The sequence below is a fragment of the Rhinoderma darwinii genome, chromosome 2 (assembly GCF_050947455.1).
Source record: "Rhinoderma darwinii isolate aRhiDar2 chromosome 2, aRhiDar2.hap1, whole genome shotgun sequence".
Classification (NCBI taxonomy): Eukaryota; Metazoa; Chordata; class Amphibia; order Anura; family Rhinodermatidae; genus Rhinoderma; species Rhinoderma darwinii.
The window spans coordinates 164,980,304-164,994,987 of NC_134688.1; the positions used below are offsets into that span (position 1 = coordinate 164,980,304).

A 14,684-nucleotide genomic window follows, 5' to 3' on the forward strand; every position below is an offset into this window, starting at 1 on the left:
CCATCACTTACTTTCCTGGTCTCCGGAGTCTCAGATCGGAGCTATGATATGGGCTGATCATGCGCCTGTCTTCCTGTCTCTTACCCTCCCAGATACTAGAAGGCGGGAATGAAATTGGAGGTTAAACCCTCATCTTTTGAGGGACTCGGTTTGCCAAACGGCCATTAATAGCTCCATTTCTGAGTTTTTAGATCATCATGCAGTGGACGCCACCCCTCTACCTGTTCAGTGGGAGGCGTTGAAAAGTGTACTACGGGGTATATTCATACAGCAAGGTTCGAGACTGAAACGGGAGCAGGCTTTTAAGATTAAAACTATTGGCTCAAATATAGGCTCTAGAGACCACCCATAAACAGTCCCAACGTCCTCAGACTTTGGCGGAGCTGTTGGAAGCTAGGAACTCTTTGAGAAACTTACTAGATCAGGCACATGCGTCATTCCGAGATCGGGCGCGGCATTTCACTTACGAACACTCCAATAAATGTGGTAGGGCGTTAGCTAGGTCACTACATCCGCGGGCTCCCCACTCCTTTATCCCGGTGATCAAGACGCGACAGGGTCAACACAAACATACTCCAGAGGACATTGTAAATACATTTCGGGAATACTATCAGTCCCTGTACAATCTCAAGGGGCCTTTAACAGATATGTCTCCGAGTGACCTCCAACGGAAGATTGATTCATATGTTGCACACACTGCTCTGCCGACTCTAGATGAGACTGAGACTTCCTCGATGGGGGCGGCCTTCTTGGAATCGGAAATACTTGAGGTCATAAAGTCTGCACCGTCGGGTAAAAGTCTGGGTCCGGATGGTTTCCCGGCGTCCTTTTACAAGACCTTTCTAACTAAGCTTCTTCCCGTTATGACCAAGGTTTATAACTCTGTCACAACCTCAATGCCATTCACTCCGCATCGGCCACGTTATCGGCCACCGTTACTGTAATTCCCAAACTGGGGAAAGATCCCTCTGTATGCTCTAATTACCGTCTGATTTCCCTGATCAACGTGGATGTTAAACATTATTCTAAGGCCATCGCAAATAGGCTAGCCCCGCTCCTACCGCGCAGTATCCACGGGGATCAGACAGGATTTGTCCGTCATAGAGAAGCGAGGGACAATACCAACAAAACGATTCTCTTAATATCCTATGCACTGAAAAAGTAATTACCCACTTGCTTAGTTTCAGTTGATGCAGTTGAGTGCATTGGGGGTTCCTGAAATCGGCGTTAACCCAGATAGGGCTTGGGCCCATTATGGTAGACAGGATCCTGTCTCTATACCAGACACCTACTGCACGAGTTAGAGCCAATGGGATACTTTCAACACCCTTCCCGATTGCCAACGGAACTAGACAGGGATGTCCCCTGTCCCCCTTACTTTATGTCATCACGATGGAACATTTAGCGGTGGCTATCCGCAACTCCCTGGATATCTCTGTGATAGGAATAGGCGGGGAATGTCATAAACTAGCTCTATATGCAGATGACCTTTTGCTCTTTGTGACGAACCCCATGATTTCCTTACCGGTGCTCATTCGGGAATTCGAGACATTTGGCCAGGTCAGCAACTTCAAGGTAAACTATACGAAAACGGACGCACTCAATATTTCTCTATCTTCTGAGGTGCTGGATCTTTTAAAGTCATCCTTTTCCTTTAAATGGCAGTCGAGGTCTATTAAATATTTAGGGGTTCAGATTCCTAGGGACCTAGTGGATCTTTATTCTCTTAACTATCAGCCTTTACTTCAACTTACTCTTCAACACTTACATTCATACGATCGAGCACAACTCTCATGGTTTGGCCGCATAAACGCTATAAAAATGGACATTCTCCCTCAGTTTTTATATATGTTTCAGGCCATTCCGGTACTGATTCCTGGAGCTTTTTTTGAACTCTGGAAAAGGCCTTTCTAAATTTTGTGTGGGGCAGCCTGAGGCCGCGCCTCAACCTGAGGTCATTGTCCCGTCCAAAGCTGAAGGGGGGAGTTGGACTCCCGGACTTGTCAATATATCATCAGGCCGCGATTATCGCAAGGGTAGTGGACTGGTTTCATAATGGCCCCAATAAACAGTGGGTGGGGATTGAGCAGTCCATAGTCGCTCTCTCCCTCAGATCGTTGCCGTGGATCCTTCCAGATTATCGACCGGCTCTCTTGACCCTTCCGATACTTACCCAGCATTATCTCACTTTGTGGGACAGACTGTTGGTTAGAAAGGGCCTTTCTCATAGACCGGGGCTTCTTAGCCCGCTGTTTGATAACCCAGAATTTCCACCGGCTGTCAATACCACTCATTTTTTGAGTTGGTCTTCTTCTGATGGCACGAGACTATGTCAGGTAATGTCAGATGAAGGACGGCTTCCTTCCTTGTCGGACTTTCCCGGGGAGGACGCTTTCTTGGATGGAGCATGCCCAATTGTCTACCTTCTTGCGTTCGGCTCTACCGGACGGACTGCGTATCGTCACTAATACTGCCTTTGAGTCGGTGTTGCTTCAAACAGAGCCTCCGGCTCGGGTGATATCCGCTCTATATCCCTTACTTTTGGAGGCAGGTGGGGACCAACCTCCTGCATACGTTAGTGCCTGGGAACGAGAACTAGGAGTCTCTAGCAGATTGGGACCGAGTTTTCTTTCTGACTCACAAAATGCCTGTAGCTTGCCATGCACAGGAAAATAATTTTAAGATACTGACTAGATGGTACCATTGCCCACAGATTCTACATAGGATGTACCCTGAGGTGTCGGATTTGTGTTGGCGTTGCGGGAATGAGACCGGAACGATGTTGCACATTTGGTGGTCGTCTCCAGCATTACAAACTTTCTGGAAAGCGATTTTTGACATATATGCAATAGTGGAGGATGCTCCGCTGGTGCCCACTCCTCAGGTGGCTTTGCTATCTCTGATTCCTGGCCCTTTGCCAAGCATAAAGAAGGGCCTACTCAGACACTTCTTGACTGCGGCCCGAACAGTTATTCCTAGACATTGGAAGTCTACTGTGCCGCCCTCCATTGGTGAATGGGTTGTGGAGATGGACTTTTTGTGTCGAATGGAATCTCTTGCAGCAGAAGATAGTGATCACTTTGGTAAAGTTCTTTCTCTGGAGTGCATGGTCGTCCTTCAAATCTGGTCCTCACTTTGCTGCTTGGCTGAGCTGAACCCTCACATAGTTGGGGTCTGTCATATGAGGCCTGATACTATAGTGGCTTCCGTCTGAGGAGGGAGAAGTCTATTCTTCCACCTAGGTCTAACCCCTTCTTCCGCCCCCCCCCCAAGGGTATGACACAGGGAGTCCTCCTGTGGCTCATACTCATTAATTCTTGGCTTCCTCCTCTTGTCTTCTGTCCTTCCTTCCTTCTCTTTTCTTTGTCTTTCTTCTTTTTTCCCTTTACTTTTCCTCTGGAGTTGTCACACGCTCTACACAGTGTTTCTGGGTCTACCTTTGGGATGTGACGATCCTAGGTCTAGTTTACAACATATGTTATGTGTATTTATTCGATACTGTATGTGGCAGTATGAGTAAGCATACTAATGTCTCTCCTATGAGTAACGCTGTTAATAATGAGGTGTATGTTTTCAGAGCTGTTTCTTTTGCTTGTTTTTTTATGTATCTGTTAAAAGTCTTTAATAAAAACCTAGTTTACGTAAAAAAAACTCTCTCAACTTGCCCATTGGACTGGGGTTGATAGGCCGAAGGGAAGTCCAATTTTACACCGAGGAGGCCGCAGAGTGCTCTCCAAAACTTCGACGTGAACTGGACCCCTCAGTCCGAGACAATATGCAGGGGCAAGCCGTGCAGACGGAAGATGTATTTTAGGAAGAGGTCAGCCAATCGCGTAGCAGACGGCAGGGCGGTCAAGGGAATGAAGTGAGCCATCTTGGAAAATCGATCCACCACCACCCAGATCACACTGAAACTCGCAGAAGAAGGAAGATCCGTGACAAAGTCCATAGCGACATGTTGCCAGGAGGTAACGGGCACAGGCAGTGGTTGGAGCAGGCCAGCAGGTCTGGAGTGAGCAACTTTATTTGCTGCGCATACCGTGTATGAGGAGACAAAGTCCATAACGTCTTTGGGTAGCGTGGGCCGCCAGAACTGACGGGTGATTAGATCTTGGGTCTTACGAGCACCCGCGTGACCTGCCAGCTTAGAACTGTGACCCCAGCGAAAAATTCTTCCTCGTTCAGCCAAACGTACAAAAGTCCTACCCGGAGGAATGTCTCTTACTTGCAGGGGATTCACAGAGAAGATGCAGGATGGGTCAATAATAGTTTGTGGAGATTCCATGGCTTCCTCAGTTTCAAAAGATCTAGACAAGGCGTCGGCCCTCACATTCTTGTCGGCAGATCGGTAGTGGAGTTCGTACCGGGACCGAGCAAAGAACAACGACCACCTGGCTTGACGAGGATTCAACCGCTGGGTCGTCTGTAGGTAGGTCAAATTCTTGTGATCCGTGAAGATCAGGATAGGATGAACCGCACCCTCCAGTAGATGTCTCCACTCCTGCAGAGCCAGCTTGATGGCCTGTAATTCCCGGTCCCCAATCGAGTAGTTGCGCTCTGTGGAAGAAAACAGCTTGGAATAGTAGCCACATACCACAGCCTTGCCTTTTCGATCCTTTCTGGAACAACAGTGCACCAGCACCAACCGAGGAAGCGTCCACCTCTAACGAAAACTGTCGGGATACATCAGGATGGTGCAGAATGGAGGCAGACGTGAAGGCTTTTTTTAAGGATTCGAATGCGGCTTCAACCTCCGAAGTCCACATCTTGGCATTCATACCCTTCTTAGTGAGGGTGGAGATAGGAGCAGTCAGAGATGAGAAGTTGGGGATGAACAGTCGGTAGAAGTTGACAAATCCTAGGAAGCGTTGTATGGCCCTTAAAGAGGCTCTGTCACCAGATTCTCAAATCCCTATCTCCTATTGCATGAGATCGGCGCTGCAATGTAGATAACAGTAACGTTTTTGTTTTTTAAAATGTTCATTTTTGGCCAAGTTATGAGCTATTTTATATATATGCAAATTAGGTTTTAAATGGACAACTGGGCGTGTTTTTTTTCGTATGTCCAACTGGGCGTGTATTGTGTTTCTAACTGGGCGTGTTTACTTGTTTTACTAACTGGGCGTTGTGAATATAAGTGTATGATGCTGACGAATCAGTGACCAATCAGCATCATGCACTCCTCTCCATTCATTTACACAGCAGCATCACGTTCTTACTAGAACGATGTGCAGCCACATACACAAGTGTCCTGATAATGAATACACATGACCTCCAGCCTGAACGTCATGTGTATTCAGAATCCTGACACTTCTGAATCTTTTCTGTGAGATTTCCAGCAAGGGAAACAAAATCTCGTTTACCTCGTAATCTCGCGAGATTACGCGTGGCTTGCTGGAAATCTACTGTCATCTACATTGCAGCGCCGATCACATGCAATAGGCGATAGGGATTTGAGAATCTGGTGACAGAGCCTCTTTAAGCCTTAGGGGCGTGGCCACTCCAGGACAGCCTTTACCTTCTCAGGGTCCATCTTGAGGCCCTGATCGGAGATAATATAGCCCAGGAAGGATAGAGACTTCTTCTCAAAAACACACTTCTCCAACTTGACATAAAGGCGATTCTCTCTTAGACGGAACAACACCCGGTGGACATGACTTTGATGAGTTACTGGATCTGGGGAAAAAATAAAAATGTCATCGAGATACACCACAACGCAAACATAAAGGAGATCACGAAAAATGTAATTGACAAATTCTTGAAATACTGCGAGGGCGTTACACAGGCCGAAGGGCATAACTAAGTATTCATAGTGCCCATCACGAGTATTAAGGGCAGTCTTCCATTCGTCACCTTGACGAATCTGGATCAGATTGTAGGCCCCCCGCAGGTCCAGTTTAGAAAAAAAATTCACCCCCCCGTATGCGATCAAACAGTTCAGAAATCAAAGGCAGAGGGTACCTGTTCTTCACCGTGATCTGGTTTAGGCCCCCGGTAGTCAATGCAAGGTCGCAGCGATCCATCTTTCTTTTTAACAAAGAAGAACCCCGCTCCGGCTGGGGATGAGGATTTACGAATTAAACCCCTCTCCAGGTTCTCCTTAATGTAGGCCGACATGGACTGTGTCTTTGGCAAGGAGATAGGGTACACTCTACCACGAGGAGGAGACGATTCAAGAACCAGGTCGATTTGACAGTCATATGCCCGGTGTGACGGCAAGGTCTCAGCCTCCTTTTTGTTGAAGACATCGCAGAACATGGAGAAATAAGAAGGCAACCCTGTCAAAGACTGAAGAGGGACAGGCTGTGGCGACTGGATATGGCTAGACAGTGGTCAAGACACTTCGGACCCCGCTGGAGGACCTCTCCAGAGTTCCAATCCAGGACGGGGGCGTGCAGACGGAGCCAAGGTAAACCCAGCAGCACGGGGTTGATGGCCTTGGACAGGACGAACAGGGAGATGAGTTCAGCATGAAGGGCTCCCACTTGAAGTCTCCACGGCTTGGTTACGAACACAACTGGGTCCGGCAATGGCAGTCTATCGACTGAGGCAATGATCAACGGCCTTTCAAGCGGGATAATAGGCAACTGAAGGAGATCCACAAGGTCCTGGCAGATGAAGTTGGCTGCAGAGCCGGAGTCCAGATAGGCGGAGACCTGATGGGACCTCTCGCCAGCAATGATGGTTATGGGAATGAATAGTTTGGAAGAGAGTTCTTGATTCAATGTGTTGACGCCCAGGGTTGTCTCTCCAACCAAACCGAGGCGCTGGGGTTTTTGGCTTGTGAGGACACAGACGCACAACATGGCCAGCGAGGCCGCAATATAAGCAAAGTCCTGAGGTGCGCCTGCGCTGTTTCTCCTGGACCGATGATTTTAGTCGGTCTACTTGCCTCGGGACCTCGGGCAAAGCAATAGATGCAGGCAAGAGGGGTTGCTGACAGTTGGGCGCTAGTCTAGGGCGCCGACGCTCCTGACGAACCTCGTGAGATCTCTCCCTCAGCCTTATGTCTACCCGAGTGGCAAGCAGAATCAAGTCTTCCAAGGCAGAAGGCAGGTCTCGAGCAGCCAGTTCATCATTGATCTCGGACGACAGGCCATGCCAATAGGATGCCACGAAAGCCTCATTGTTCCAGGATAGCTCACACACTCGCCCACGGAGGTGTCCTCTTGGCGAAGGTTGAAGATGGCAGTGGCTGCCGATGAGACTCGCCCAGGCTCCTCAAAAACAGTTCGGAATATTCGCACGAACTCCTGGAAATCTTGGGTCTCGGGTCCCTGACGTTCCCAGATAGGATTAGCCCATGCCAGGGCCTTGCCAGTCAGAAGGGATATGATGAATTAGATCTTGGCTCCATCCGACAGAAATGTTCGAGAGTGCAGGGTAAAATGAATGTGGCATTGGTTCAGAAACCCCCGACAAGCACTGGCGTCTCCATCGAACCGAGAGGGCAATGGCAGCGAGAACCGAGGATCCGGATGGGAACTGCGAGGAGGAGTAAGAGGAGGATCGGCTTGAAGGACTTGCATAGAGGCAGGAAGAGAAGCAACTAGCGTCAATAGCTGCTGCGCCCTAGAGTCCACTGCCACAAGGAGCTGATCCTGCCTAGCTCGGAGATCCAGCAGATCCGCCTGCATGGCTTCGGAGGGTGCCAAGCCCTTGAATTGACCAGCGGAGTCCACTGTCACGATGCGGGGTGTGGACCCACTGGGCTGTACCGTGTAGCGGGATGGCAGCTGGCCAAACAGGTAAGTACAGAGTTCAAATAGTTCAGCGAGGGTACCTGAGGCAATCATAGGCAGTAACGAGGCAGGCACGTCCAGGACCAGGTGGCGGGAAGACTTCAGGAGAGGCATAGTAAATCAAGCGTAGACTGTAGCACAGCACGGTAACAGCACAGCACAGCACAGCACTAGAACTGGGTAGCACGGAAACAGGATACGGGATGCAGGAACAAGGTACACTGGGAAACTGGAAGACACGGGGAGACCATAAGCACGACAAACTATGGGTAACAAACAACGATCTGGCAAAGAGCAAGAGGGCAGAGCACTTTTTATAGCCCAGGGCATCCTGGGCTAGATTGCAGACTTCCTGCAAAAATGTGCGCACTGGCCCTTTAAGACCGTGCAGGCGCGAGCGCGCTGGAGACACTCGAGTTCCGGAAGTGAGTGCCGGCTCCTCACAGGAGGACGACGCTGCAGAGAGGTAAGATGTCCATGGCCACGAGGTTTACGGCCGAACGACGGACCGTGGCCATAGACGTTACAGTTGCCCTGTTTACACAGGGAAAGATTCGGGAATGAGCGTTCGTATGAACGCTTGTTTGTTTGATCATTGGCCCGTGTAATAACGTTTTTAGGGATCCATCAAAAAAACCTGACCTTGTTTCTGTTGCTTTCCATTTCTGTTCGTATTTATTTATTATCCTTCAAAGAAGATAAGGATTTGTTTAAAACAGTATCCACACACAGATGTGTACCTAGCCTAAGGCTTCATGCCCACTTTAGTCTTTTTCTTCAGAGTGCAAACCGTTTTTCAGACGGCTAGCATCCTGACCCATTAATTTCAATGAAGCCATGCACAATTCAGTTTTTTTGATGGTCCCGTTACTCCATTCCGACAAAAGTAGAGCATGTCCTACTTTGGTCTGAAATTCCATGACCGTGGGGCCCATGCAAGTCAATGGGGCCTTCAAAAAACTGAAGGCACACAGAAGGCATCCGTACGTGTGTGACAGAGCCGTTGCCTAGCAACGGCCGGGCGGGCAGAGTTACACATACAGACAGATACTGCACTGCACTAATCGGCAGCCCCTTCTCTCTGTCAGCACTGATAGAGAGAAGAGGCTGCTGATCAGTGCTGGAACGCAGCGATATTAAGAAAATTAAGCTCATACGTAACCCGGCCGTTGTCTTGGTGACACGTTCCTCTTCTGACATCCAGTCCGACCTCCCTGGATGATGGGGCAGTCCATGTGACCGCTGCAGCCTGTGATTGGCTGCAGCGGTCACATGGTCTGAAACGTCATCTCAGGAGGCCGGACTTGAGGAAGAAGCAGGCAAGCAGGGAGTTCTGGGTAAGTAATAACTTTTTTTTTTGTTGCGTTTTTTTTTTTTAATGAACCATTAATCTATATTGTGAGCGCCGCGCATGGTATTCCCTGTCTAGCGGTAGTCTCTGTCCAGGGTGCTGAAAGAGTGAAAGGGCTGCACTGATCAGCAGTAACTCTTTCAGCACCCTGGACAGTGAGTACCGCTGGACAGGGAATAGGATGTGCGCCACTCACAATATCGTGTACATAGTGTGAACGGGTTTCAGTTTCCTCTCGGAAACTGAAACACGGAAGTGTACACGGAGTACACACGGGAAGCACACTGTCCAATCACGGACACACGGATCCGTGAAAAACGGCCGCGAAAACGGTGATGGAAGTGTGCATGAGGCCAAAGGGAGCAGTATGTTCTTTGTTGAAAAGACATGTATCAGTCTACATCACTTCCGTCATGATAAGTTTTTTGTTTTTTTTTAATTAGTTCAGTTAGCTAAAAAAAAAAATGTTAGGCTGGAATCACACATTCAGTTATTGTGGCAGTTTTGACACAAATTTTTGTGCCAAAAACAGGAGTGAATCCGAAATAAAAGTATAAAGGAAAGACTAAGGCTGGGTTCACACTACCTATTTTGAGACGTAAACGAAGCGTATTATGCCTCGATTTACGCCTGAAAATACGGCTCCAATACGTCGGCAAACATCTGCCCATTCATTTGAATGGGTTTGCCGACGTACTGTGCTGACGACCTGTAATTTACGCGTCGTCGTTTGACAGCTGTCAAAAGACGACGCGTAAAATTACAGCCTCGTCAAAAGAAGTGCAGGACACTTCTTGGGACGTTTTCGGAGCCGTTTTCTCATAGACTCTATTGAAAACAGCTCCAAAAACGGCCGAAAAAACGGCGCGAATATGGCGCGAAAAACGCAGCGAAAAACGTGAGTTGCTCAAAAATGTCTGAAAATCAGGTGCTGTTTTCCCTTGAAAACAGCTCCGTATTTTCAGACGTTTTTGGCTCAGCGTGTGAACATACCCTAATACTTCTCCTCTCTTTTGTATCCACTCTAAGGTTTGGTTAAAAAACAACTGCATGTGTGAATCTAGCCTTAAAGGGAATGTGTTGCCAGAAAAACATGTTTTTTTTTTAAAAATTAAACATTTAGTGTGTGGGTGATTAAACATTGTTCACATTTTTTTTATTTTTTTCGCGAGTCAGGAAATATTATAAATTTTTTCAAATTTATAATACTACCCATTTTTGGTCACTAGATGGAGCTAGTTCCCAAAATTGCAGCATTGCAACATTGGGTTAAAAGCCCTCGCTCTAGTGAGCTCTCAGCATCCCCCCTCCTTTATCCTGGCTAGTGCCGGGATAAACGAGGGGTTTGAAAGGTTTAACCTCCTACACTGTGTGTCGCCATTTTTTGAGGTAACCCACAGTGTAGTAGGTTTACATACAGTAGTAAACACACACAAACACTAACATACATTGAAATCTCTTACCTGCTCCTGCCGCCGCGGCTCCCTCCGGCCCGTCCGCTCCCTTTGCTGCCGCTGTTCCATGTGCACAAGTCCGGAAGCCGCGACCGGAAGTAGTAATATTACTGTCCGGCCGCGACTTCCGGTCCACAGGAAAATGGCGCCGGACGGCGCCAATTTCGAATAGGACTGTGTGGGAGCGGCGCATGCGCAGTTCCCACACAGACGCCGTACACGGCAGTCAATGGGACGGGAGCCGTTCGCAGTCCCTATGGGACTGTGGCTGCCGTATTCCATGTCTGTGTGTGTCGTTAATCGACACACACAGAAATGGAACAAAAAATGGCAGCCCCCATAGGGAAGAAAAAGTGTAAAAATAAGAAACAGTAAAACACAAACACACAAATGAAAATAAACGTTTTTATTAAAGCACTAACATCTTTAACATATAAAAAAATTATTTGTGATGACACTGTTCCTTTAATGAATTTCTGAGAAGATTAGATCTGAGGCTCTGTTCACACTTGCATTGTGTGGTTCCTTCCAACTTTCTAGTAGTTTTGATGAAAATTGGATAAGTCACCTTGGCAGATGAACGTACATCTATTGCGTCATTCCTTCTTCCATCTAAAAAGGTTGTCTGTGCTTAATTCTAAGACCAAGGCTTCAGGACTCACAGCAGCCAGGGAGGAATACGGATCTATGCTCAGACTAGTTATTGAGGATAGCGCTGAAGGAAAGCTGAAAGGCCTTTGCAAGACATACACTGGTTGAAATGCTTTTTGCAACATGTCAGAGTTTGTTCACCACGACATTTGCTTATGGTCAAATGATCTAAAACTGTGTCCCTTGTAGTCCTATGTGTCAATCTAGTTTTGCATCAGAGTTATTGTAAAGCTGATGGCTATATTAATGCTATATCCTGTGAATATGGATGGTCACAGCACGAAATGTCTATAAGGAGTTAGTATTTGTAATAATGTAACTCGTGTGGTTCAAACAAATAACGTGAAAAAATAAATCACTCTGAAGCGGTATAAAATATATAACTCATGGGGCAGAATATAAACAGTGCCCCATATCTTGACAGATTATGATGCAGTGCAGTATCACTAAGCACCAATGTATATTACCAACAAACACCCTATGGTATAAATAATTCAATGGGTACGTGTAAATACTGTTGTGTTTTGACTTCTATCTCCTTCGTTTCACTGCATATATGCATCAGTTCAATGGTTCTTGTAAATTGCTCATCCTCCCACAGATCATTTATTCAAGGCTAGATTAATTCAACACTTGCCAGTTTCACTTGTCTTTCATTTCAGATCATTTAACTTTCTGCCTTCAGTTCATGCTTTTTTTTCCTAAGGACATCTACGGTATGTAGTCACCAAATCATATGCTATTGTGCTCCATCTCAAGTCATAAAAACTGCCATTTTTGCCATTATTTTACTTCTGTTTTACTTACTTCTATGTTGGGCCCAGGCTCTTACACAATAATGGGTCCCAAAGGTCCAGCAGAAGACAAATTCATTTAGATCTGACTTTGGAGCCAATCATTTTCTATTTCTTATGCGTTGATTCACACATAACCTATTAGACCTTATTGAGGAGATGTCCTGTATGTACAATGATACAACAAAGTTTTCGATATAATTAAATGTGGACATGCTCATGTTCGATATAGATAGTGTAGTATTCAGAATCATTTACTATGGTGGGCCCCAGGTATCCCAGTCCAACGATTACATTACCTACGTATTTTCTTTCAGGCCACTCCTACCGCTTGCTAGCATGTTACCATTAATGGCCAATTTTGGAAATTATATAGGAAATAACTTGTAGTTATACTATATTTAAAATAGTTGCCCTTATAAAATCTAGACTCACTCTAAGAAATGTGGATCTTATCTTTGACCTAGTTGCTTTGTCTTGTTTCTTATTATGTGGGATAGTAAATTTAAATTAATAAAATGTATTGCTCTGACATTAGGGTTTGTTGAAAATATATAATGTCATTTGTTCATGGAGCGAACCTTGAACATTTCCATGTTCTAATCTTCAAGACGATTTTAGATTAGATAGACATGTAGAGTTAATACTGTATCTCTGAAGTAATATAAACTTTTGTTTCTTCTTAAGATGTTCCATGAAGATTCCAGTGGTGGCTGGCAACTAGTTGCTGTTGATGTAAATAAGCCCCAGGGAAGAGCTCCAGCATGTCTGCAGGTAAACTGCATTAAAACTGTAAATGGATTTCTTATACAGTATATACTGTAAAAAGAATGAGAAAATAAAAGTATGTATATTATTTTATGGCCAGTGGTCTTAATCTAGGATGAGCATCAACTTCAACATATTAACATCCATAAAAAATAGTTCCCTAAAAAAATTCTAATTTTGGAAATTGCACTCGTCTGGTTGGTCGTCTCAAGAGAGTCCACCTTCTATATCTAAAAAACGGACATATATATAAAAATTGTTTCACATACAACCATGCACAAGCAACAGGACATCACTGTAGATGAGATCAGCATTTACAATGGGCTTATTATAACAGTAACAACTGATCGCATACGCTTCCAGCAGCAAATCTCTTCGCAGTCAGTTTAACTGTGCGGAACCTGCAAACTGAAAAGTCATGCAAAATGAGCAAGCCCTTTTACATAAAATGCACAGAATGTAAGAATACAGTATGTAGGTAGCATTTTATGTACGTTTCATGGAGCGCAGAGATGAAAATAATAATTCTTAATAATATTATAGTAATTTGTTACAAATACCAAAATAAGAGACACATCTAACTACTCATTCATAAAGGGAATGGCTGAATTGATTAATATCTTATATATACAAAATAATGTTCTCTTCTTACTCCTTGCTAAAGACATACAATAGGTAATTTAGAAAAGATGAAGAAAAACTAAAATCTGTGGAGCCGTATAGAATAATTAGGCCAGTGCTGTAATACAATACATTCTGTACTCGCGGAATACAAATAATATTACAGCTGATCAATATTCACATCGCTCGAAAGCTTTTTCTGCTATAATGCCGCCAGATAAAGATGAAGTTGTATTCTTTTTACGTGTGAAGTCTTTTGATTGACGGTGCTCTCCTGATGTGGTGGGGAGAGAAAAGGTAACATAGTTGATTTCCTATTAGATGTAATTAAAATCACAATATGTGTTTATCTTTGAAATGGCTTCTTATTTGCTCCCTGTTCTGTTCTGCTCTCCACTTGTGCCTGTGCACCAGTTAATAAAATGCAAGGATGCATTAATAGAAAGGCTGTTATTTAGTAGTATTAGGAATATTGCCAGGAAGCTGGTAAATGCTCAATAAAACTCTGTGCAGTGAGAATTTTTATTTTACTGGTAACCGTGCCACCTGTAGCATTAATTACTTGCTCTAAATAGTCATGCATAAACATAGCGGTAACACAGAATGTGATACAGGAGGCGCGCACAGTCAGACCTCATCTCCTGCCCACATGAGAATTATGACATTTTTAGAAGTGGATGTAAGTTGCCTTAATAAATAATGAACATGACTCATGCTTGTCTAAGGTACTGTGTTTAGGGACTATTTATTATGCACAACGCTTGCCTACAACTTCTGGCATCCATTGTTTACATAGCTAACATATTATTCTAGCACGGATGAATTGTAAGAAAAAAAGGTATGCTATTAAATGTCGGTAGTATAAATTGTCTGGAGTTTTCTAAAAATTTATACAGATTCCTAAATTAAATATCTACTACATACGTAGAGAAAAATAGGATGATTCATGATGATACATGTATTGAATGTGAAATTATTCAATTAAATAAAATGTGTTTAATCTGCCCTATTTTTAGCTTTTTTGGCGGGTGCTATGCTTCCCCTTTTTTTTTTGGGTATCCTCTTTCATTTGTCTTTTCGTAAAAAAAAAAAAAAAGTCCGAGTTACAAGCAATTTCTAGTTGTAAATAAAACTCCACCGTTAAATTAGATAGTGCTAGTGCATTTTTATTCTTAGTTGCATTCTGATGTCTTGCATGAAGTCTTTATGCCTTGCCTGAAATACTAAACTAGCAATACTGAGCCATTAGATATTGACTTTCTCAAATACAGTCTGTACTATGTATGGTACCAACAGGGGCAAA

General features: G+C 44.9%; 1 protein-coding gene across 3 annotated transcripts in view; it reads left to right on the plus strand.

The window, feature by feature from the left end:
- Window positions 1-14,684, plus strand: part of NALCN (sodium leak channel, non-selective) — a 722,821-nt gene that overhangs the window by 358,541 nt on the left and 349,596 nt on the right. For all 3 annotated transcript variants that reach the window (XM_075852442.1, XM_075852444.1, XM_075852443.1), the window contains one exon: window positions 12,680-12,766. In XM_075852442.1, the coding sequence (XP_075708557.1) occupies window positions 12,680-12,766 (87 nt within the window). The remainder of the gene's footprint in view (window positions 1-12,679; window positions 12,767-14,684) is intronic.